General features: G+C 41.2%; 1 protein-coding gene across 1 annotated transcript in view; it reads right to left on the bottom strand.

The window, feature by feature from the left end:
- CYTH3 (cytohesin 3) overlaps positions 1–27297 on the bottom strand; it is a 934108-nt gene that overhangs the window by 20244 nt on the left and 886567 nt on the right. The window contains exon 12 of the mRNA XM_044089667.1: positions 3259–3413. Coding sequence (XP_043945602.1) covers positions 3259–3413 — 155 coding nt within the window. The remainder of the gene's footprint in view (positions 1–3258; positions 3414–27297) is intronic.

The raw sequence follows: 27297 nt of genomic DNA, 5'->3' as shown, positions 1-27297 counted from the left end.
CATACACATATATATATATATATATATATATATATATATATAGATGGATCCCTATCAAATGATAGAAAGCTCATTTGATAGAAACTCATTTCACTGACACCATAAGATAGAAAGCTCAAAACATTGAAAACTCATTTGACTGAAACTTAAAACACAGAAAATGCTATATGCCCTTTTTTCCCCACGGTAGTGCGATCCTGGAGTTAGTATATATAGTTAGGGGGTGTGTGGGGGGCACAGCCCCCCACAATGGGGGGTGTAGGGGACGTAGTCCCCTCACATACTTTATGTAAGTATTGTTTTCTCCAAACAGTTATTCATTGTAGTTATAAGTATCCATGTGTAGGGTTTAAAATGTATGAAGTATGTGGGGGGCTGTGCCCCCCACACACAGCCCCCCTAACTATATATACTAACTCCAGGATCGCACTACCGTGGGGAAAAGGGCATATAGGATTTTCAGTGCTTTGAGTTTCAGTCAAATAAGTTTTCAGTGTTTTGAGCTTTCTATGTTTTGGTTTCAGCCAAATGATTTTCTATCATATGATAGGGACCCATATATCTTTATTTATATATATATATATATATATATATATATATATATATATATATATATATATGTGTGTGTGTGTGTGTGTGTGTGTGTGCTTATATATACAAACTCCGAGATTGCACTACAGAGAGGAAAGGGTACATTTCCCGATCCCCACTATAGTGCGATCTGCACCACAATGTTGAACCTTAACAACAGCGAATGCTGTATTGCATTCGCTACTGCAAGGTTCAACATTGTGACATTTGTGTTTACTTAGTGCGGATCGGCACTTTCTCACAAATATAAATCACACAAGTTGCGATTGAAAAAATTATGTACAGCCTATATATATATATATATATATATATATATATATATATATGTGTACTTGTGCTGGAAGTGTTGGTATCCTGTGTGTTTTCAGGATTTTGAGTTTTCAGTATTTTGGTCTTTCAGGATTCTGTAGCGCTATATATATATATAGCGCTACAGAATCCTGAAAGCCCAAAATCCTGAGACCAAAATACTGAAAACTCAAAATCCTGAATATATATATATATATATATATATATATATATATATATATATATATATATATATATATATAGTTTCACTTTACAATCCCAAAATACTGAAATATCGAAATTCAGTATCTCGAGACTGTAAAGCCGAACAGTGAAAAACCCGAAACCCCAAAAGCGCAAAATTCAAAATCATGACTGCCCACATACACACTCAACACATAAACAAGCACACATACACCTTCCTTCCTACACTACAAACACAACAAAACAAACACACGTGCTGATCCCTGTGGCCCCCCACACCCCCGCTACTGTATATACTAACTCCAAGGTCGCATTTAAACACAAATACGCAAAAACCACCACTACACATACTAAACTCCCGTTGCACAAACACACATCACATATGTACAAATACCACCACTCTCAACACTTACACACACACACAATCTTACCTAACTACCCTAACCCACACCACAAAACTCCAAACACACTCACACACACTACAATCCCTAGCCAAAACCCCTAGTAAAACATCACTTACCTGAATCTCCAGCTACATCCACATACCACACCGCACATCACAAACACAGGGAATCCCACGGCATGTAGGCACCTCCATAACTGTGGATTCAGCATTTCTGCAGTCATGATTCTGCACTTTCGTGCAAGTGCATTTTAGACACTTTGGTCTCGAGCTACTGAAATTTGATATTTCAGTATTTCGAGATTCTGAAGTGAAAAAAATATATATATATATTATATATATAAATATATATATATATATATATATATATGTGTGTGTGTATATATAGGTTTGCTATTGTTTATTTGAAAGGAAAAACATTTTCCGTTCAAATAAATGAATAGTAATACCGAAAGTAAAAAAACTAACGTTGACAATGTTGAACCAAATGCTTGACGCATTTGACTAGACATTGTTGTTGAAACCACCATGTGATAGCAGTATAGGAGCTGATGTAAATCAAACTCAGATACGACAAATCATGTTTTTGCAGGGGGGCAAGCTCACCTGCACCCCTCCACTTATATATTCTAACCCCAAGATCGCACTAAAGTGGGGATGTGGATGGATTTCCACTTCCCACTGTACCGCGATCTCCGTACAGATAGTCAACTTACACTTATGCGAATGGTGCACAAATGTTTGTGCGTTCGACATTCTGATTTTCAGCACATTGCAGCCGACAGAATGTCGTTCACACAAACAATAGCAAACTATATATACATATATAATATATATGTGCGTGTATGTATAGACAAAGAGAGAGAGAGAGATACATGCCAAAGCTATCTCCTTGGCTGAAGTGGAATCTGCCTGCTGCAGAGCTCTCTGAACTAACTGGCGCCATAGACTGATGCTGCAAACTATTTGACAGGACATTCCCCCCACTCCCCATGGATGGGCAGCTATGTTTCCAGAAAATTCTGAATTATGAAGTCACTAAGATAATACTGATCACAATGCTTTTCAGAGCACTTATGTGAATCTGCCTAGAAACTGGGAACATTTTTAACCAGACATCACAAATCTGTGGCAGCACTTTCTCAAAACCAGAATAAATGCCATACAGAGTGTTCAATAAACAAGAATACTGATAGGCTAAAAAAAATACTAATAAGTGATTTGCCTTCCACAGCAACAGCTCCTTCCCTGACAAACCTTCTGGCGGCGAGGTAATGAGAATCATGGATACTACATATCACATAACTATTTTTGGTGCTAAAGTTAAGTGACCTGTACAATGGCACAAGACAAGAAAGCCCTACAGAAAAGTGAAGGACAGCACCGTGTGAGGTCATAGTTACACGGTTTGACAGCAGTCAAATCTAACAGAGAAAATGCTGTGTAGAAAATGATGCATTAATCCGACTGTATGAATGCCTCCTACTCAGCCCCCAAGTGCAGTAAGCTGTGGACTGACGTACCTGTCTACTGTGCCTCTTTTCACAGCCATTAAAATACCAAAAATTCTACTCTACTTTTTGGTCTTACTCATTCTTTTGAACTTCTAGATCCCCATTACTGTCTATTTCATGTGGTCCTGATTTTTTTTTTACCTTCAAAGGGTTAGGCCTCAAGAGACCGAAAACGAAAATAATAAAATCAGTAGCTCATTTCTGAATTAATTAACTCAAGAAATAAAAACACACAGCCCTGTAAACATTGCAACTTACTTGATGGACTTAATCCACTCTTCCTTTTCTTCAGGCGTAGGGGCAGATATTCTATATACAACATGGTTTCCTTCCACTACTCTGCCATCAGCTTCAGTTTTACAGGCTTTGATAACTTGCCCTTTATGGTTAGGGTTGTAAAGCTCAAAGCAATTCTAAGGAGGAAATAAGAAAGTATATTAAAATCAGTAAAAATGTCACACACACTGAGTACAGCTCTTGGTTTATTAATCTTTGGCTGCAGTGATAAGAAAGCAAAATGTTTTTAGCCAAAGTAACACCTTAACACACCACCAGTGGGAAAATATTTTCAACATGCATAAAGGTTCTTTTTTTCCCTGTTAAAAAAACTGATGACAATGCAAAACTTGAATTCCTAGTAACAACACCTTTAAAAGAAGCTGATTAAAGGAAGTAAAAAAAAGAGGCATCAGTAATAAGAGTACATGTATAATAGTTTTCACCAACTTGAACAAGTGCGTGTCCATGTGCAGAGTGCGGGTGCATATATATATATATATATATATATATATATATATATATATATATATATATATACACACACACACACACACACACACACACACACAGATATACACACACACACACACACACACACACAAGTTATCCACTGCCTTTGTTGACATCTGTTTAGCTGACAATTTGTTGACAGGTGTGCGATACTGGACGTTTCTCGGGGTTGGGGAATACTCCTTTTCCAGAGAACTGTGTGATCTCAGTTATATATATAACAAGCAGGGGGGCTAAGGCTGTTGCTTAGCACACGTATAGTAGGGTGTCGATGTTATGTACACTGATATGTGGGTCATTTGATATATTTGGCTAGACCCATATATTTGCACAATCTAATTTACTGCCACAACAACATGCAGAAAAAAAGAAAAATGAGCTTCTACTGAAACCTTTCATATGATAAAATCCAGTGGACTACATGGTTTACATTTAAAGCAATTTGCTACATTCTTAAAACCAAACATATTACATGGGATAATGGCAATATGATGAGTGTCCATGTCACTTCCCGTAAATATGACATTGAAAACTTTCCCTGACCAACTATAAATGCTTGTTTCTACAATGAGAAAAAAGCGAGACACACGCAGGGAGGTTCTTTGATGTGATTTTCAAATTTTGCCTACTGATTACAAAATAGATAAAGTAACTGAAACAGAGATCTTTAGAAAAGTTAAGGAGCAAATTACAAAGAAATACATGGAAACCGAGGGAACAATGCATGCAGAATAATGTTCAGGAGGAATGAGATTTAAGGGAAGACAGGAATTCAGCAATTTATGTAACACTGGACTTATGATAGTTATAAAGAAAAGATATGTGACTTAATAGGGTATGTAAATGGGAAAAATGAATATGGTTTGTTTTCTTTTCTGTTAATGTATGTTTGCCTATGTCTTAAGTCATAATTTAATAAAGCTTTAAAAAATGGCAAACTTGCCCGCACTAGGTAAGTCGATCAGAAAAAAAAAAGTCACCTAAAACAGGACTTTTTATTCTGAACAAGTTTACAAATACTAACGCTGACCTTGCTTGTTTTCTTTTTAAGTACAAAGTCTACACACAGAAGTCATCTCTCATCCAGTAATTCACTGCTCCATAATTACTTGATAGAGTTATTATAAATGAGTACTCTTTGCTGGAACAGTGAAAAAGTCAGCATCAGGATAAGTGCAGCTCAAAAGAAAAAAAGTGTGAAAGCCTAGGCATAAAAACTTCACAAAAGAACCAAGAGTACAATGCCCAGGCTGGCAGCAAACCCAAAAGTAGTAGTAACTACACTGTATGTAAATTCTCCGATTGAGAAATGAAAGCAGTTAATCCATAAACTTTTGGAATTTACTACTTTTTTGGGGTTTGCTGTCTGCCTAGGCATTGTATTATTGTTTCATAAGTGCAGCTCTACCTGCCCTACAGAAAACTAGCTGCTAACATGCATTCATTCTCTAAACATGACTTTGTTTATTCAGACTGTTAACACAGAACAGGATGAAACTAGAAAGCATATTAAGCCCACTAAATTCAATGCACTGTGCTACTTTGTTCATGCATTGCTGCACCTACTGCTGCCCAGTTGGACTCCTTACCTTCAGCATCGAAACAAAATCCTAAACAATCAAAAATCTACTTTATGATAGTTTGCACACTACAGCCTATATCAGCTGGAAAAAGTTTCATGCCTTCCCCAAACTTTTGGTTTTAAAAGTTTGATGACTTCCCCACACTTTTGGTTTTAGAACTGGAAGCCAAGAGCTCCTAGAATTCATGAAGTGTAACAACAGTTCACCTTGATTCTACAGATGATGACCAAAGGGGAAAATTGCACTTTCTATTTCAAGGCAACATCCACCAAAGCTTTAGCATTACAAGAATAGACTGGCAGCTAATGCCACTTTTGTCAATGTGGAACAGTACAATGTTCAGGACACTTAAGAGCCTGCAACTCCAAAACCCTTCTAGGAGATGTAACTGCTACATATGTAGGACTGTCTTTCAAGAGAAGAATTTAAGGAAAGCTAAAAATGCAACCTCAAAAGAAAAGTTTTACAAGCTATCATTCCTTACAAGAAAAAAATTGGGGTCACAGGAAAATAGGTTTCTTGGGAGGATTAAGGTAGAGCAGTGCTCTAAGGGACATATTCAACAAAATGTAAGAACTTAAAAGTCCAAGTTCCTGGTCCAAGGTCCATGCCTTCATTTCACAATATAAACTGAACATGCAATCCAGATCAACAGTTCCTTTTGGTTTAGCTATCTTCGGAATATCCTTCCATAAGACCACGTCTGTGTTACAATAGCTCTGTCCCATGAATTGAGGAACAGATGAAAAAGATAACATCAGATACAAAAGTTATGTACTTGCCATAATGATAGATCTGTGTTGTCTGTTTCCGTCCTTCCTAAACTTCCCACCTTCCATGTGTTTTATAGTATTTGGCATTTTAACTCCTGGACTGCTCTTGCTGTCTTGGCCTTGGTTCCTAGAGGTTTCTTATCAAGACCATGTGTATTAAATGATTTCTTTACTTCTATCTTGCCTTTTTTCTTATGGGCAAACTCAATCTGAGGTAGCTGGGTTAACAAAGAGGGAATTGTGGGAAAGGGGAGAAGCCTGAGCCCCAGATCCAAAGCTTCAAAGTGTCCAAAATTGAAGACCCACATGTTGAGGTATGACAGAAAAAGGCATCACAGACTTTTTGTTATGGTGAGTACATAGCTTTCATTTACGGTATGTGCAACTTACAGGACTATACTTTTTATCTTCAAAGAGCAGTGGGTGTTACTCCAGGGTAGACCTTCTGACAAAAAGAATCCCCTGAAGTCCCATCCAAAGTAGGTACCTCAAAGCCTGGAAATTCACAATGGTAGCTTTTTATGCAGGCCTTTTTTCTGTTGTTTCAAGGGTTTTGGGACCCACAACAGATTTTAGGAATACGTTTTGATATTACGTAACGTCATATTTACTGGAGATTTCCTTTGGCTCCAAGTGGGGCAGCAACAGTTTCGATTTGCAGCCTTTTTGACATAACACTGAAGATCAGGGTGTTCTCCAGCTTTAGCTGCACTATCACTGAAGGGCGCTCACACTTAACCCTTATCAGAAGACTGCTTAATTCATGTTTAGTCCATTCAGCAACTAAAGGACAGTCTGATTTGGGTGTTTCCATTTTTGAAATTGTCTTGGTCTAATGGCAATAAATTGTTCTGTTTCCCTTTACAGAAGTAAGTATTTCTGGGAACTCTAGTAGGAACAGTTCAGCAGAACTGGTTCTTAACCTATGAAAGCAGCACAAGATCATACCAGCTATGTAGATTAGCCACTCGATTGTAAGACAGTTACTGGTCTTTTTTGTCAGTAGCAGTGCATCTGTTGGAAGAAGCAGTAACTAAGCCAGCAAACAGCCTAAGTTGGACAGTTTGTTTAAGATCATGAGTGTCAGCTCAATCTACATTTTTTTTTCACCAAATGTTTATGTGAAGGAAAACCAGACTGGGATCTTTCTGCTTCCCAAGCAAGTGCCTAAATCCTCCTGTTCTGAACCAGGCACTGGGATGCTTAGGCAGTACTACAGGAGGAATTTACAAATACATTTTGTCTGATTACCTTATTCCAGAAAGTCTTTTTAAAAGCGAAAGAAGAGGCTCAGTTAACTTTCTTTGCCACATACGACCCTGTGTTGTCCTGGTTCTGACTTCCTAGGAAGATGGCACACCAGTTTCTTCAGCTTTTCTTCAGGAAGGACTTTGTTCCAACAGAAAGGGAAGATTATACATCCAGAACTCATAATTTCCTGCTTTGTGAATTGGAAGCTGAATTTTTGATTCCAAATAAGAAATTACTCTCTCTAAGTAGCTAGGATTTTCCAGGAGGACTGAAGAGTACTGCTAGGAAATGCTAGCAATTTGCATGGCAAAGTATTATCCATTAGTGCAGCGCAGGAGTGCAGTTTAAAGTCCTTTTAGGTTTATCCTCCAGATGTTCTTGATTGTCTTTTACAAGTGCTAGTACAAGGAAAGCCCAGTCCTTCTTGGTGGTGGTTCTTTTCTCAGTGTTATTTTTAACTGACTGAAAAACACTTTAGCACCTTTTCATATTCTTCGTTTCTACTTTTTCTCTTCTATAGGCAGTAGCCTTTGGCTATTTGGACTGATTACCAAAGCTTATCCAACCTAGGAGAAGGAAGGATAAGGGTCCATTTTTCCCTGGAGAATAGTCCTAGCAAAACCAGTTCTGGACCTGGAGAAGGAATCCAATTTTTAATGCTTTGTAAAAGCATGTAAACAGGACCACGTGGCTGCCTCTAGAATCCACCCCTTTTCATCTCAAATTTTTATTAATTTCAAATCTTGTGTCCCCCAAAGAAATTCCATCAATTAGACATTAAGAGCTATAAAATGAAGCATGTTTGTCACTCACTTGTTTTATCCTTTAAGATTTTAATTAGACATACTTTTATAGTTTTTAATGTTACTCACTGTCTGCAGTTTTATATCATTGGAGCTTTTGTGTTATGATCAGTGAGATGTTACAAAGCACACAGCTACAGTGAAACTTTTTCAGCTGCAACACTTTGTAAACAAATAGGTAAGTATTTGCATTTTAACCAGTAGTGTTATTTTTATCCATGCAGCTGTACAAAACTAAGGTAATTAATTACTTAGTTTTTGCCTGCCTTATTAGTATTTTTTTTAGCTATTAACACTCATTCTTGTATGATTCTCACCAATGTGAAAGGAAGATGTAGCCGCTAACTGCATTTTCATAGTGGAACAGCTGGCTCCATTCTGAAAAAATATAGGCAAGAAATTCCAAGATTACTGGAAGAGGAGCTGAAAAGGGATTAAGATTGTTTTCAACTGCCCAGACAGAAAACCTTTTCCATTTGCTTTTGTAAATTTTGAGTTTAGAATGTTTCTGAGAAGAAGTCAAAATATGAATAACCAAGGATGAAAACCTGGACTGTCTAGCCATCACTGGAAATAGAGAAACCATGCAGTCAACTTGAGGGACTGAAAGTCCGAGTGAGTGACCCTGATAGGTGACAGTAGATCTGGAGCGTACTAGATGAGGCCAGAGTAAGGGGAAACCATACTTGTTGGGGGCAGGGGCTACAAGGATGACTGTGATCTTCCTCGCCAATGCTTTCTGTAAATATTTTGGAATCAAAGGACTGGGAGGGAAGGCATAAAGGAGTCTTGGGGGCCAATTGTGGGTCATAGCATCCCTCAGTGACACTCCCTTCTGGGGAATCACCGCAAAAAAACTGCTATAGTTGGTTTTATGGGGAATTGCAAAGAGATCACAGCGACATCATCCCCAGTGGCTGAACATCTGCTCCATGACTACTGGATTGAGAAGACCACTCGTGAGGGAGAAGGATAGACCTGGCAATCTGTCCTATAGCACACTGGATTTCCACAGAATATGCTTCACTGTTAGAAAGTGGTGAGAAGATATTATCTATTGCCACACTTTCAGGGCCTCTGGACATTAAAAAAAAAAATCCCACACTGGAATCTGAAATAAAAGGGTGGTGCTGGCGTTTGGTCTTAACTTGGCTAGGAAATATAAGAAATTGCCCCATGTAACATTTTACTTTATCACTTAAGACACAGTTAAAAAAGAAGATGCGTCTTACCATAACGTTCCATCTGTGTTGCTGATCTTCTTTCATTCATCACTGATGGGTTCGGTTCCGAACCCTTGGAACAGAGTCAGCCTAATACCAAGCTCGTGCCAGCCAAAAAACTCTTGAGCTAAGCTTTACCCATAGTGCCCTTCTCCCTGTTACCTCAGATCGAGTTTGCCCATCTTGTATTATTAAAGCAGAGGCCATTTCTGTGCAAATGCCCTAATTCACAGCTTGCACCCAAAGTATCCCCCAGGAGCCTTTGGAGGGGGAAGGAGGGTGGGAAGTGATGAATGAAAGAAGATCATCACAGATGGAACATTATGGTAAGACAGAACCTCTTTATCTGATGTTGTTAATCTTCTTTCCATTCATCACTGATGAGACAGAAATCCCAGCTATTTTGTTTTCCTTGGATGGCCCTTATGGAAGAATGTTTCTGAGCACCACTGAGCCGAAGGCAGCTCTCCCTCTGGAGACCACATCCAATTTGTAATGATTAATAAAAGTGTGGGGGTTATCCCATGTGGCTGCTGCACAAATATCATCCATAGAGGCCCTCGAGTAGAGTGGGCTTTAACATTCTGTGGTATAGGTTTTTTCGTAAGTGATTAGATGTAGTGTATGCAGTCCCTTAGCCATTTTGATAAAGTGACCTTGGAGACAAAATTTCCCATTCTAGGTCCAGAGAAGGAAATGAAATGTTGTTTACGTACTGCTTTGGTTCTGTCTAAATAAAACCTCAGTTGTCTGTGTACACCCAAAGAATGTAGACAGTATTCCCCTTTTTTAATAAAATTTGGGAAAATACTGGAAAACCAATGGTCTGAGTGATGGAAAAATCTGAAATAACTTTGGGGAGAAAAGAAGAGTTTATCTGGAGTGATACTCTGTCCTTCTGGAAAATTAAATAGGGCCTTTTAATGCATAATGCCTGAAGCTCTAAAATTCGTCTGGCTGACGTGATGGCTACCAGGAAAAGGGACTTCCAAGATAAAAATCTGAGGTCACACTTCACTGCGGGTTTAAAAGGGGGTTGAGTTAAGGACTGAAGAACTGATATCAGGTTTCATGGCTCTTTAGGTTGTCTGATTGGAGGCCTAACGTGAGAGATCCCTTTAAGAAAGGTTTTGCATAACTGAAGTGAGATGAGGGGAAAATTATCCAACCCATCATGAAAGTTAGATATAGCCGCTAGATGTACTCATTTGGTAGAAGCTGCAGATCCATCTTCAAAGAATTTTGACAGATATTGAAAAACTGCTGTAACTGGAGCAGAGTACGGGTCTAGCCTCCTTTTCTTACAGACCCTGTTCCATTTGTCTACCTATAGTCTTCTGGTGGATGGTTTGTGAAAGGCCAGGGTAATGTCACGTACAGGTGAGGGAAGGTTATTCTGCCTGGCAATTAACAAGTGGAGAAACCAAGCTGTCAGCTTGAGACTGGATAGGTTCGGGTGACTCAACCATTTGGGGTGAGAAATCAGGTCTGAAAGAGGGTCCAGAATCCATGGTCAATATAATAGATGAGGCCGAAGGAAGGGAAACCAAACTTGTTGAGGCCAAAAGGGGGCTATGAGGATCACTTTGCATTTCAACCGAACAGCTTTCTTTATGAATTGGGGAATCAGAGGGATGGGGGGATAGGCATATAGCAGTCCCGTGGGCCAATCATGAATTAGAGCGTTCCTCGGGGACTCCCCCTGTGGGGGGAATAGGGCAAAATAGCGGCTGCATTTGTTGTTTGACAGAGAGGTGAATACCTCGCAGCAAGGCTGACCCCAATGGCTGAAAATTTTTGCCGCCATGTCAGGATTGAGGGACCACTTGTGAGGCAGGATAATACATCTTCTCAACTTGTCTGCAATCACGTTGGAATTCTCAGGGCTATGCATTACTATCAGAAAGTGGTTGGAAGCTATCGCCCACTGCCAAATTCTCATGGCATCTCGACACAGGGGATTGGATTTGGTTTCTCCTTGCTTGTTGACATACCAGACTACTGACATGTTGTCTGATTGAATTGTGATCATTCTAGAAGGAAGAACAAATGGGAACACTTGCAACACTAACAGCACCGCTCTCAGTTCTAGAATGCTGATATGCAGGTTGGCCTCCAAAGTGGACCATGCGCCTTGGACCGTCTTTCCCTGGAAATGGCCCTCCCACCCTATCAGGGAAGCATCCGTGGTCACAATGGCCTTGGGTTGGGGGGGGATGGAATGGACGTCTCCAAAATTCTGTGTCTGGCCTCATCCACCAAAGAAGGTTCTGCTTGCAACAACTGGTTATCTGAATTTGAAAGCATAGAGGGTGGTAATTCGGAAACCATTGAGATAGCAGAAGCCACTGAAGTATTCGCATATGCAATTTCGCAAGAGACACTATTGGTATGGAAGGTGCCATGGATCCTAAAACTTGAAGAACCTCCCTTGCTGAGGCTTTGTTTTGACAGAGTATCACCTGGAGCTGGAGCCTCAATCTCTGAAGACTGTGAGCTGGGAGAGACACCAGACAAGAACGGGTGTCAAAGACTGCTTCAATTCATTCTATGTTCTAAGCTGGAGCAAGGTTGGATTTCTCCCAGTTTTTCATTATCCCCAAAAGTCTCACCATGGAAAGAGTATATTGCAGGGCTGTTACCAGAAGATGCTTGGTGGGGGAGCTAAGGAGCCAACCATCCAAATACGGAAACACCCGGAATCCTTGCAGTCTCAAGTGAGCTGTAACCACGGCCATGCACTTTGTGAACACACTGGGGTCTGTAGAGTCCGAATGGCAGGGCACGAAATTAGCAGTGATTGAGTCCTAGCCGGAAGCAAAGTAGATTCCTGGAGCGCTTGTCCATTTTGATGTGGTAATATGCGCCCCGGAGATCTATTGAGCACATCCAATCGCCTTCCCTTAGAAAAGGGAGGATGGACTGAACCATGACCATCCGGAATTTTGTTTGGGCAATGGACTTGTTCAAATTTCTGAGATTCAGAATTGGTCTCCAGTCCCCTGTCTTTTTTGGCACCAAAAAGAATTTTGAGTAGAATCCAGATCTGCATTGGTCTGGTGGGACTATTTGGATTACTCTTTTTTGATACACCTTGTTTATTTCTGCAGTTGCTTCTTCCCTTTGACTGGGTGGAACATCACTAAGTTTTGTCGGAAGTTTTGGATAATTGATGGGGGGAATGGTGTAGCCTCTGGTTATGATCTTCTGCTCCCAATGGTCGGAAGTTATTGAATGCCAGGCAGCATGGTGCAGAGAGAAACAACCCCCCGAATGCTTCCAGAGGAAAGCAACCAGGCTGCTCTTCAGGAGCACTGGTAAGGTTTCCCAGAGAAAGAATCCCTGGGTCCCTGATTACACAGACCCCCTCTGCCTCAGTAGGGGCGTCTTCCAGAATTGTTACCTCCTCTGCCCCTGGGGGTATCATCACCACGTGTGGCATGGAAAGGACCCTGAGATTTTTTTGTGCCACATTTTTCCGCTTCTCTGGTTCCTGGAAAAGGAACTTTGAGCATTGGAAAAATGTAGACCTAAGGCAGACAGGGTCTTACCATCCTGCTCACACCTGGCCAGGGTGACTTTCACCTTGGGGCCAAAAAAGGAAGATGCTTCGACTGGAGCGTTCAGGAAGGAAGACTTGAAAGGCTCCGTGAAGTCACAGAGGCGCATCCAGGCATGGCATCTCATAACTATGCCTGAACCCGCTGCTCTAGCCGCCCCTTCGGTTGCATGTGAGAGCAACCTCATGGATGAACTGGAGACAGATTCCAGAGTTGAGGGCTGCGAGGCAACTTTGTCCCTTACCTCGTCAGACACCTGTCCTGCGAGTGTTCCAGAGAATTCGGAAACCAAGTCTCTTTGGAGCCTCGTAAAATGTGTCAAGTAATTCAGAGACCATATGGCAAAAGTCGCTGAAGCAAAAACTTGCTTCCCTAATCTGTCCACAGCCCGAGACTCTCTGTTGGGCGGATGAACAGTATGACTCTCAGTTTTTCAATATTAACCTTATTATTGTATCAGGGGAATGCTCATAAGATCCCAGCTTACTCCACTGAATGCTTTTTCTTCATCTAGACCCATCAATAACAGCAGTGTTTTCTTACATTCTATTTCCCTTCTAATTATCACTGTTCTGCTAATGTTATCAATTTTGGCAGCACCTTTGCCATTCTTTTATTCAGCATAGACATAAACACTTTCTATCATGAAATAAAATGGAAATGAGCCAATATGAAGCTGGATTTGATGGGTCTTTACCATCTTTATGTATTACAACCACCACACCTTTCTTCTAAGATGTTGGTGCTTCCTCTCCTTTTAAAATACTGCTAAACAAAATCTTCCAGATCTTTATCACTTTCTTCCAACCGAATTCCAAACTTTCACAGGAATATCATCTGTTCCAGGAGTCTTTCCTGAACATTGATTATACATCACTCTCCTCCTATCTTAACTGTTAGTTGTTGAGCCTCAGCTACCTCTAACCTTGACCTAATTAAGTCTTCCATAAATGTTTTAATTCTGTTATTTCTTGATCTTCACACTTCTCTAATTTATAGTGGATATAAAACGTGTACACATCCCTGTTAAAATGCCAGGTTTTTGTGATATAAAAATAATAGACCACAATAAATCATTTCAAAACTTTTCCCACTTTTAATGTGACCTATAACCTGTACAATTCAATTGAAAAACAAACAAATCTGTTAGGGGAAAAAAAATAAAAAACGCACAGTAAGCTGGTTGCATAAGTATGCACACCCTTAAATTAATACTTTTTTGAAGCACCTTTTGATTTAATTACAACATTCAGTCTTGGGTGCACACCTGCCATCAAATAAAGAGACTCTGATTAACCCCAAATAAAGTTCAGCTGTCCTAGTAGGATTTTCCTGACATTTACTCAGTTTCCTATTACAGCAAAAGCCATGGTTCAGAGAGAGCTTACAAAGCATCAAAGGGATCTGGTTGAAAGGTATCAGTCAGAAAAAGGGTACAAAAAAAGTTCCACAGCATTAGATATACCATGGAACACAGTGAAGACAGTCATCAATTATGAGACAAAAGTGACACTGCAAAGAACTGGACGTCCTTCCAAAATTGATGAAAAAAGACAAGACAAAAACTGGTGACTGAGGGTGTCAAGAGACCTACAGCAACCCTGAAAGAGCTGCAGGAATTTCTAGCAAGTACTGGTTTTGTGCTACATGTGACAATCTCCCATATTCTCAATATATCTGGACTATGGGGTAGGGTTGCAAGACAAAAGCCTTTTCTTACACAGAAAAATATCCAGGCCTGGCTAAAATTTGCAAAACTACACATCAAGTCTCCCAAAAGCATGTGAGAAAATGTGTTATGTTCTGATGAGACCAAGGTTGAACATTTTGGCCACAATTGCAAAAGGTATGTTTGGTGTAAAAACAACACTTCGCATCACCAAAAGAACACAATTTCCACGGTGAAGCATGGTGGTGGCAGTATCATGCTTTGGGATTGCTTTTCTTCAGCTGGAACTGGGGATTTAGTCAAGATGGAGGGAATTATGAACAGTTCCAAATACCAGTCACTTTTGGGCCAAAACTTTCAGGTGTCTGCTACAAAGCTAAAGATGAAGAGGAATTTCACCTTTCAATACGACAATGACCCCAAGCATACATCCAAATCAACAAAAGAATGGCTTCATCAGAAGAAAATTAAAGTTTTGGAATGGCCCAGCCAGAGCCCAGACCCAAATCCAATAGAAAATGTGAGGGGTGACCTGAAGAGGGCTGTGCACAAGAGATAACCTTGCAATCTGACAGATTTGGAGCACTTTCGCAAGGAAAAGTTGGCAAGTATTGCCAAGTCAAGATGTGCCATGCTGATAGACTCCTCCCCAAGAAGGCTGAATGTTGTAATTAAATCAAAAGGTGCTTCAACAAAGTATTAGTTTAAGGGTGTGCACACTTATGAAACCAGCTCATTGTACATTTTTTATTTTTTACATTTTTCCCCTAACAGACTTGCTTGTTTTTCAATTGAATTGTACTAGTTATAGGTCACATTAAAGGTGGGAAAAGTTTTGAAATGATTTATTGTTGTCTCATTTTTTTATTTCACAAAAACCTGGCATTTTAACAGGGATGTATGCATTTTTTACATCCACTATATACAAATGTTCATAAAATTTCCAAAATACCTCTAATACCACTATGGGATCTCTGGCTATTTTTTCCTGTTACAGGCTGGCGGTGGTGGTGCTGCGGTAGCGTTGTCGCCTCACAGTAAGACGTTGTCCTGTTAGATTCTCAGCTAGAGCGTCTTCTGTATGGAGACATGCGTGAATGGGCGTACCTTCGTTGAAGGCTGTGCGTCAGGGCCGCAACTCGACACGTAAAAATCTACTACCAATCATTAGCAGACCGGAGTTCTGCTGTGGCGACCCCTAACCGGGAAAAGTCAAAAGACACAACAACAGGCTGCCCAAGTTTGGCAACAACCCTTTCTACTTTCTATTCCCTAAGTTGTTCTGCTAAGTTTTTGTGCTTTGCAGTGGTCATCAAAAAATAGTTGCCAGACAGAAAACTTTCTCAGCTTGTGCGGATCATCAAAATACTCTTTAAATTTTACTTTTTCTTGAAAAAGAAAGACCACTGTGACTACTGTAAACAGAAGACATTCTAGAAAGACTAGTCAGTGTGAATAAATGAGAGATTTCTTTTTTTTAACCAGAAATCACAAGCTGAAGAAAAAGCCTGTAAACCAATTGAGAGATTCTGGATAGCTGGAGGAGGAATTTGCAAAACCACGGTGGTGCAGTGGATAGCACTGTCACCTCACAGCAAGAGGTTCTCTGGTTTGATCCTCGGCTGGGGTGCCTTCTGTGCGGAGTTTGCATGTCCTCCCTGTGGTCGCATGGGTTTCCCATCCCAAAGACATGCTGCAGGTGGATTGGACACTCTAAATTGGCCCTAGGTGCGAGTGCGTGTGTGTGTGTGTGTGTGTGTGTGTGTGTGTGTGCGCCTTCTGTGGAAGGGCTGGGTGCGGGATGCCAACTCAACACTGCAAAACTCCAGTGTCAATCATGAGCAGACAGGTGATCCGTTGTGGCGACCCCTAACCGGGAAAAGCCGAAAGAAGAAGAAGAGGCAGTAGTTTAAGTAACTGGAATGTCCTGCAATCTTTAATTAAGCATTTTGAATCTTGTGATCTTGTGTGAAGGTTCGTGACAGAAAGGACTAGTACATGTATCCAGGTTCCTTCTTTTTCTGGTACCAAAAATATTCTTGAATAAAGTCCTTTCCCTCAAATCTGATAGAACAGGTTCTATATTCCTGACAGGGAGCATGTGATCTAGTACTGGAAGGAAGAGGAAGGTCAGGTTTAAAGGATCCTTTTAAAAAGGGGGAAGGGAATCCCATTGTCAGTTGTAACTTTTTTGAATAATTTACAGTACCCAAGAATTTGATGTTATGTGAAACCAAATAGGGACTGAAGGCCTAGATTCTGGAATAGCTTTAAAGATTTGTCAGGGTGGGAAAGGGAAACACATGAGGGGAAAATAATCAGGAAACACATGAGGGGAAAATAATCATTCAGTTTGCTTCAAACAGGAGTCTGAGCTGGAGAAAAAGTTATATTAAATCTTGGAAAGGAGGCTGAAAAAAAATTGTGAAGCCCCCTAAATTGGATTTTCATTTCCATTGTACCTTTTAGGAACTACTGCAGTGGAAGTACCAAATAACATTGCCTTACCAGGGCAGCATTCAAAATATCAGCTTTGTTATCCTCTGGTAAGTACTGGGATGTAACCAGGCAAATCTTCTCATCACAAAGCCAATGTCAGCTGCACTTGATACAGCATCCACAGTGTAATAATACATTTTAAATAATGTTTGGTAACCTGAGACACAGAAGACAGTACAAAATGTGGAAATGTAACAGCATTCAATGGAGAAAGGTCATCAATAACTTCCTTATATTAACAAAGGAAGCCAGCAGAAACCTAGACATGAGCCTGACAATTACTATTCAAAGGTGGTGGAAATATGAAAATGTGGCTCCCAAACCTTTCTATCTCTCCCACTTACACACCATGTGGTACACGGGGCAAAGATTACCTTTCAGCACTCATTGTTTCTGTAGCAGTTACGGGTTTTACAGGCTCAGGTTGCCAGCCCAAAGCCCAACCCTACTTGGAGGGGCGTTCCCAAACCTATCAATGTCTTTTTCCCAGTTTAAGAGAAGAAAAGGGAATGGCTTCCAAAATAAGTCTGACAGATAATGACTGACTACACAGGAGGAACAGGTGCAAGTTACAGAAAAAGCCACCTGTGGCAATTCATAAAATCTTTGCATAGATTCTGGGATTTCTTTTTGCTTCCACTGAAACAATTCCCTCATTCCGGCCACAGAATCAGAAAAACATCTTGAAGAAAAACTTTCCACAGAGCCAGATTCCCAAAGTCTAAATCTTGTCCCTCAAACTGGAAATTGGTATCTGAGAGGGGAAAATCTTCCTCTCATTAAAGGGGTAAAGGACACAGCATTAAAGGACTGAAATCCCTTTAAATAATCTTTTAGCAAAACCTAGCTAATCTTCCTCATGAGAATTAGGAGAAGAAAAGTCTATTTTTCTGTTTCATTTTTCCTTGGACTTCCCCATTAAAAGAACAACTTAAGGATAGTCTCTCCTCTGGGACTGGGAAGAAGCTTCTCAGAAAAGCAGCTCCCAAGTCCCCTTTCCCGATGCCAGAATGGGTGGCTCTTCCTTATCCAAAAAAGGTAGCTGAACAGCCACAGAAGTGCCAGCCTACCTAGTCCTTAGTGGCTTCTCAAGGAACTACACCAGAGGAACAAGGAGGAAATGAGGAGTGGTGCGAGGAACAACTGATGGCCACGGCAGTCACCCATCAGCGGCTGAGGCAAACAGGAAGCTGAAGGGACTACATCAATAGATTTACCGGGAGACAGGTTCATGCCCTAACCAAGAAAGGAGTGGCACAGGTGGACAGTAGAGCCTAGAAGAGCTGATGCTACTTGGAAATGGTAGAGCTACATTAAATTGTAAATTTACTAAGTGTGTTTTACTTGTATTCTGCTTTTAACTGCATATTAAAACGTCAAAAGAGACCACAGCTCTGTCTCTTGTGAGTCAGGCAGAATTTTTTCCCCACCCACCCGCTTACTGTCATGTTCTTAAATACCACTGTCTTTCTAGTTGCCTGCCTCTTATGTTACTTTGACCATATATCTCATTTCCTCTCTGCTTTCACTGGCTTGTGTGAGTAAGCAGAAAATTATCATTTTGTGAAATCACTCCCCTTCAACTATTTAAATTTATTGGCCATCCTACTGTATTCCATAGTACCAGAATACAAAAGTGACCACCCTCTTTCAATCTTTCTGTTTTAAAAATAGTGACTCTCCACTAAAACTTAACTTTTTAGACAGGTAAAACTAAAGTTACCTACTTTCACATCTAACTTATCTAGTGCTCACTGCAGTGTTTAGGATAAACCATTTTTTTCATCTTACCTTTAAGCATCCCTGTGACTAGCACTTGCTCTAATACCTGCTGGAAAGCACTAGGAAGCCTTAAACTGATACAAGCACTCAGCTCTCCTTGTTAATAAGGAGAAATTAATCGTAGGCACTAAACATCCTATAACTGCAAAGTACCTTGCTAAGGGAAGGGAAAACAGCTCCTGTACTTCACAAGAAAAGCACCAAACCTGGCATTTCCAAGGGTCAGCGTCTGGTGATATTTCCTGTCCACCTGGTGAATCTGGGTATACTGGGGCAATGCAGCAATTGCCTCATGTACACAGACAACCCTCTCCTCCTGTCACCCAACACTACAACCTGTGAGAGATGCACATACATAGCCAAACTGGAGGCAAAGCTCTCTCCACCCAAGACTGTGCTAGACAGTCAAGAGGAGAAAGTTAACATCCACACAACACCTCAAGCAACACATAGCCCTTCTAAACCCACACCACCAACACCCACACATAGCAACATTAAATCCACATATGCGGAGGCCCTTAACTGTAACCTGCCCAAGCAACAAGGACCTCTGCAAACAAACACCAATCACAACCAAAGTGTCACACAGCTCACAACACCAGTGTGCCACCCAGCAACAGCCCCTAAGACAAGACAATGTACCTAACACTTTAGTCATAGGTGACTCTATAGTCAGACACACTGATGTCCCACTCACCAGGCTGAACAAGGAGAAAATTAGTCAGCTGCCTGTCAGGTGCCAGGATCCACCACATAACGCATGCACTCAAGTCACTCCACAACAAGTACAAATATGACTCTATCATTGTCCTTGATGGAGTGAATGACTTGAGACGTACCTCCCTGGACTACATGAAAAGAGACATGGAAGAGCTCTCAGATCATGTGGCCCAGGCAGGTATGACCCTAGCCCTGAGCAGCATCCTGCCTTCGCCCAGAATGATACCAAAATACAAGGACAAAATGATTGACTTCAACAATTGGCTAAGCTTCTGGTATCATTCAAAGGGGATCCAGTATTTGTCTGCCTGGAACGACATGATCGACAGACCACAATGCTTTGCCAGAGGTGGTCTGCACCTGTCGCCCCTGGGATTCAGGTTACTGGCTAAGGCTCTTGCCACCCCTATAGTGCCTTTTTTAGGCAAAGTTCAAAGGACAAAACCACCACCGTAACAGGTGCAAGCATTCAAATTCTGAAGGTAATGCTACTCAATGCTAGGAGTCTAAACCTCAAAATGCACTCTCTTGAGGCACTCCTAAAAATGGAGAACATCGATATCTGTGCAGTAACTAAGACCTGGTTCAAGGCTCCAGAGAGCACCCCTGCAATACCAGGCTACAACTCTTACCACACTTTTCGGGCACCAAACCAGGACCGAAACACTAAAGGTGGAGGAGTGTCAATATTCACCAAGGATATTCACACCACCAGCCTAGTTGCCCAACACAATGCATCTGAAATTCTCCAGGAGCAACTAACACTAGGTAAGACTGCAATGCAAATTGTAGCTTGCTACAGATCCCCAACCATGCCCCAAGATTCTCACTACACCTTTCTAAACATACTGGAAAATATTAAGATACAACCAAACACCCTAATACTGGGTGATTGCAACTACCCTGCCATTAACTGAGAAAACTATGTGCACCAACACCTTTGCCCAATTGTTCTTGGAATTCATAAATTCCAATGCCCTGGATCAACTAATCCATAGTCCCACCAGGAGCTCCAATATCCTAGACCTGGTCATTACCAACATGGGAAATAGATGCTCCACACTTATGGTCACCCCCTCATTGGTCAGGTCAGACCATAAGCTAATCACCCATAACATCCACATCCCACCCCCCAGTAAGGAAACCTCCAAAAAACTTCTCCAAAGCCAACTTCATGCTACTCAAGTCAGAAGTGACAAACTTCATGACACCCATGCAGATGGGAACTGAAAGTCTGTCTGCTGAATCCTACACTAAGGCACTGTAAGAGCACATCTACTCATGCATGAATCGTGCCATCCCAAATAGAGCCAAAATGCTATCCCTCCAAAAAAGGAAGCCAGTCTGGTTGTCCTCTGCCATAAACAAACTTTACAACAAAAGGAAGAAACTGTTGCAGAAAAGAGGAAAATCCCAGGATGCATAAAACTCCCTTACCAGCCTCAGTAAGAAGCTGAGATCCCCCATAAAATCATCCAAAGCTAGTTATGAAAATAAAATTGCCAAAGATTCCAAAGACAACCACAAGGCATTCTATAACTATGTCAAGAATCTAAATGGCAATGCTCAGATCTGCTCTGAGCTACAACAGAATGGCATTAAATATACTGATCCCAAGGATATTGCCAATATTCTGGCAGATCAATTCAGTGCCGACTTCACCCCCCTAAACGGCCCATCTCAATACCGGAAGATTGCCAAATTCTGGTAATAATGGCCACACAGGTAAAAAAAAAAACACTCTCCAAAGCTAAGAATACAGCATCCATGGGACCAGATGACATCCCAGGCTGTGTACTAAATGCACTACAAAATGAACTGGCACCTCACCTAAGTGTCATGTTTAATCATAGCCTCACCTCAGACTTCGTGCCCACTGAGTGGCGCACAGTTACAGTTATCCCACTCCACAAGGGGGGATCCGCCTTGGATCCTGGGAACTACCGTCCCATCAGTCTGAGAAGCCTGATCTGCATCTTGGATCATGGAACTTATAAACAAAGACATTGGCAACCTTCAAACACTGGACCCCACCCAGTTTGGGTTTGTGAAGGGCCGATCTTGTCTCCTGAATCTGACTGACTTCTTTGAATCAGTCTCCAGAGCTGTGGATGAGGGTCAGGCTGTCCACGCAGCCTATCTGGACCTCGCCAAGGCCTTCGACACCATCCCCCACTCTGGAATCATAGATAAACTTACTAAGCTGGGCATAAACCCCTACGTCACTCGATGGGTTGCCAATTGGCTTACTGACAGAACCCAGACTGTAAAAGTAGCAGACTCCAAATCCAGCTCCAGACAAGTGGAGTACCTCAGGGTTCAGTTCTGGGACCACTCATGTTTGGCATCTACTTCTCTGAAGTACAGGCCAACACTAAGGGACTCTGGCTAACAAAGTTCGCAGATGACTGCAAACTGGGGGCCATTACTGAATCCCCAAATTATGTGGATATTCTACAAAAGGGCATTACAGAAAGAGATGCCTGGTGCCAGAGCCATGGGCTCAAGCTTAATGCCAAGAAATGTATAGTTATCCCCTTTGGAAAAAAACATGTACCCATGAATTACCACATAGGTGGCAGTACACTAAACATCGAAAGTGTGATAGGGACTTAGGGACACAGGTGGACAGTGGTCTCACTTTCGATAACCACATTGCCACAACAGTCAGTGAATCCTTCTATGTGGCACACCTCATCACTAAGGGCTTTTTATCCAGAAAAAAGGAGGTCATTGTCCCACTGTACTCATCCCTCATTAGACCCATTATAGAGTATAATGTCCCATTTGGTATGTACCTCACAAGACATCTGCAACAGCTGGAAAGGCCACAGAAATACCTCACTAAAAGAATCACAGGCCTAAAGCAGATGCCATATGCTGACCGTCTAAAAAAAAAACTCCAGCTATACTCTGTGGCATATCGTCCACTCAGAGGGAATCTTTGCTTAACATACAAGGCCATGTCAAACCCTGAGCTGTTGGACATGCTCCACTTAAAGAAATCCCAATCCCTCAGAGCCACACACTCCAGGGATCTAAACCTTGTCATCACAATGAACAAAACATGCTGGAGGGATAGGTTCCTGACCCAGAGACTCCCCATATTCTGGAATAGACTGCCCATACATGTCAAGCAGAGCGCCTCCTTGGCCCTCTTCATAAGGAACCTTGATGATTGGATGGGAGATAGGAAATTCACCCCGGGGATCATGTCAGTCACCCTGCTACACAGGGGTTCAGAGAAGTAAATATTGTGGGAAGAAATATCCAGGGAATTGTTATGGTTAGTCTTGTTTAGGCCATAGGGCCGATAGCCTAGTACCAACCTATGATCCTATGAAATACAAAGACAGACAAGAATGGCTCACAATGGAATAAGTAACTAAAAAGTGGTTAGCAGAGACTGTAAGTGAAAGAACTATAACAAAAATCATTTTGAAGTAAAATATTTTAAATGATATGGTTGATTTCTTTGAAACAGTCACCAAGGCCATTGACGAGGGGAAGGTGGTCCACACAGCCTACCTGGACCTCGCAAAAGCCTTCGATACAATACCCCACTCGGGCATTATAGATAAGCTCACCAGCTTAAATATAAACCCCTATGTCACTAGATGGATTGCAAACTGGCTCAAGGACAGAACCCACATGGTTAGAATTGCTGGAGCCATGTCAGACTCCAAACCAGTTACAAGTGGTGTCCCACAAGGCTCAGTCCTGGGACCTCTCTTGTTCGGTATATATTTCTCGGAGGTACAGGCCAACACGGAAGGACTGTGGCTGACCAAGTTCGCAGATGACTGCAAACTGGGCACCATAATCAACTCTCCAGCCGACACAAGCATCCTCCAAAAGGGCCTCATAGAAACAGACAACTGGTGCCAGAGCCATGGCCTCAAGCTAAATGCCAAAAAGTGTATAGTCATCCCCTTTGGCAAAAACAAAGTGCCCACAAATTACCACATAAGTGGTAATCCATTAAGTACAGAAGAAGTAATTAGGGACCTGGGGACCCAAGTTGATAGCAATCTCTCATTTGACAACCACATGGCCAAAGTGGTTAGAAAAACATTTTATATAGCCCACCTAATCATGAAGGGATTCACATCTAGATCAGGGGACGTCATTGTGCCTCTTTACTCATCACTCATCAGGCCCATAATTGAGTACAATGCCCCTTTTGGGATGTACCCTACCAGACACCTGCAGCAACTGGAAAGACCCCAAAAGTACCTCACCAAGAGGATCAAAGGGCTCAAACAGATGCCATATGCTGCCCGGTTAAAGAAACTCCAGCTCTACTCAGTGGCATACTGCCTGTTCAGAGGCGATCTGTGCCTGACGTATAAAGCCATGTCCAACCTGGAATTAATGGACATGCTGCACCTCAGAAATCCAAATCCCATCGAGCTACGCGCTCGAGAGACTTGAACCTCAGCACTGAAATAAATAGGACATGCTGGAGGGACAGATTCATAACCCAGAGGCTCCCTTCACTCTGGAATAAAATCCCAGTCCAGGTTAGGCAGAGTCCCTCATTGACTCTTCAAGAGGAATCTTGATGAGTGGATGGGAGATCATAGGTTTACCCTGGGTATCACTTCTGTGTCACTGTTAGACAGAGGCACAGCATACTAACCTCGAAAAAGGGCATAGCAAAATAAATTTAAAATGGGTGGCGAAAGCCAAACACATTCTGGCTAGGCTTATAAATGCCCTAGGGCAGTTAGCCTAGTATGAACCTATGAACCTAAGACTAAAAGTCTAAGTTCCTATCACTAAATTCTGAGGTACTTAGTAACTTTTTTTGTCATAAAACATAATTATTTTCACAGGATTCCAGTCGGGGAACTGTTGTTAAAACAGCTAGGTTTCTGAGAGAAATCTTCTGTGACAACAACAAAACTTCACAGAAGATAATTTTCCTAAAACTTTTGATTAAAAGTAATAACTTTATTTTCAAATTTATCGATAAGGAAAGTTTTCCCCAACAGAGCACTTTTCTGCCCAGCATTGAAGGAGCTCTAGCAGATGGTTAATCACCTAAAGCTTGCAGAAGAGCAAACTCTTTGGCAGCAAGAAAAGTCTACAGTTTGGGCACCCTAGCCATAGATTTCTCCCTGCTTCTCTCATGCACGGCAGGGTCCAAGGCGCACAGAAGGTACCCCAGATGCTTTGGAAGCTGGCTTGCAAGTACAATCCTTGGTAGGAGAGCTAATATAGCTTAGGCTACTGCAGCAATGATCTAATGATAAACATCAAGTGTTACTTTGTGAAGATGGGGGGTTTTAGTACTTGGGTATGTAGAGGTTTGGCACACATGTCTTGAAGTTACCACTGAATCGGTTTGCCAGTATATTTGCAATATCTAATGGATCAACATAAGTAGTGCCATTCTGAATGAGTTCAGAGCAATTTTGGGTAGTATTTCTTAACTTCCCGATGTGCATAAGGAAGGATTTATAACAATCCTTCCCTTCCAATGTTAGTCTTTCACTGGAAGCCTTAGTTATCTTGATGGTGTTTTTCAGTACCTGGGATAACCATTTTATACTAACACTGATTTTTAGTTTTGCAATATATTCTAATGAGCATTTTTCTCTTATTGTATTATGTTGTTTACTATGCATATGGATCACTAGGCCGGTTTACCATTTCCTCTACATTTTTTGTTTAGTTCTGGTAGGAACTGACAAGTTTATACTGTTTCCTGAGTTTAGAATTTGTTTGCATAACTAATACCAATGCCTGTATTTTGGAGGTACAGTTAAACTTGAACTTACAGACTTCATTGCAGAATTATAGCAAGCTTGCATTTCTGAAGTCCTTGAATATTATGACATTTAGCTCAGCTGGTTTGGGTATTCTGAAAGAGAAGGTTACTAATTTGTAGTCAGATTTAACTGGGGAAGGATATACCTGTGGAATAACATGTACTGCTGCTACATATGTAAGGAACAGGTCCAGAACATTTTGAGCTGTATTGGATTATTTGACTATTTGATCTGGGGAATGCCCACTGATGAAATCAAAAATTTCTGGCATAACCTATACTTGAGGTATAGGTTTCCCAGTTTATCGACAGGCAGTAAAAGTATCCAGGATGATGGAGTGTTTGTGTATAAATTCATCAAGTGCATTTATGAAATAGACATGGTTTTTGGGGGGGTCATTGAAGGGATCCTGTAGCATACTATGAAAGCTAGTTTTATTTAGGCAGAATTGATTCTCAATAAATTTAGTTTCTGGGTCTCTGAGAATCTATCTTGAGGTAATATGTTTTTGTATCTGTGATACTCCACCACAGTCTCCATCAGTTCTAAAAGCATGGTAGGTACAAAATCCTGGTACAGATGGATGGAGGGTTTTTGCACTTTTAAACCAGGTTTCAGTAATAATACACACGTGAATGCACTCCAAATACAGAAGGGCTTCAAGATCAGGGAATCTGTTATTTAGAAGAATGCAAAAATGTTATTTAGACTTATAGCACTGTGCAGCAACACAAGTCTGGTGCTTTGTTATATTTTTAGGTTTGAAGAGCCACTACCTAGACTCCACCTATAGGGGTAACAAAGGCTTTAGCCAGTATGTGCAGTGAAATCAGAGGTGCACACGATCCTTGGCAAAGTAAGTAGGGTTCAGCAGTTTATCCCATCTTGACACATACTGAATCGCCCTCAAATGACACCAGCTACTAAGCCAATTGTTGAAATCAATCATCTTTTCCTTGTACCTCAGCATCATTCATGGCAAAGGTAGGATTCTTGTCAACACCAGGCACTTTCCTGCATTTGTGACATGCAGAGAGAGCACAAAAATGTCTCTCTACATTTCCCTTTGGGTTTGTATGTCATGTCATTCACTCCCACATGGACTACCACCACACAGTAGTCATTTTTGTTCATCTTAAGGGTCTTGAAACATCAGAGATCGTAGCACTAGAGAGTCAATCCATGTCACCCTATTTCTGTCTAACCTTGTGAGGGTAGAGTCTGTGTATTACTATGGTGTCACCAATCACTAGTATATTAACTGTTAGTGGAGGGGTTAAATGTAGCTGGTTTGGGGTGAATTTTTTCCTGGTAATTCTGTGGCTGTAGAATTGTGTGTTGTAGTTTACATGTATTCTTTGTGTGGTACTCACAAGCCTGTGTTTTTTATTCTGATTTATTTTTGTGAGAAGGTTGCCCCAATCTTAAACTCTGCATCTCTGACAGGTAGCTTTTGATGGGGTATCAGTTCACTGTCGGTGAACATCAGGTAGTTGCTAAACTGCTTACGTACACCAAGTGTTATGAGGCCGGCAACTGCAGGAAGATAATCTGGTTGACTTTCCATTTGGTCTCAAAAGAGCAGAAATTTGGGGAAACAAGAATTGTTTGAATGGTATTAGACTGTAGAAATCTGGGGAAATAAGAATTACCCGAATGGTGTTTGTTTCTAGTATACCTCTCAACTATAGAAACTTTCGCAGAATGTCCAGATTTTTGCCTGATATTTTTGATCCGTTTCTCACAAAATTGTGGTTTTCTGGCAAAACATTGAGGGTTGAAGTCAGAAAACTAATGACAAGGCATTTGAGTTTCAGACTTCATAACCTTCACAAAATTCATGCTAATACAAAACCTGTTATTTTATC

Source organism: Protopterus annectens, chromosome 12.part0 (assembly GCF_019279795.1).
Source record: "Protopterus annectens isolate FY-2018-M chromosome 12.part0, PAN1.0, whole genome shotgun sequence".
Classification (NCBI taxonomy): domain Eukaryota; kingdom Metazoa; phylum Chordata; order Ceratodontiformes; family Protopteridae; genus Protopterus; species Protopterus annectens.
The sequence above is the reverse complement of the archived record's forward strand: the minus strand, read 5'-3'. Positions and strand labels throughout refer to the sequence as shown.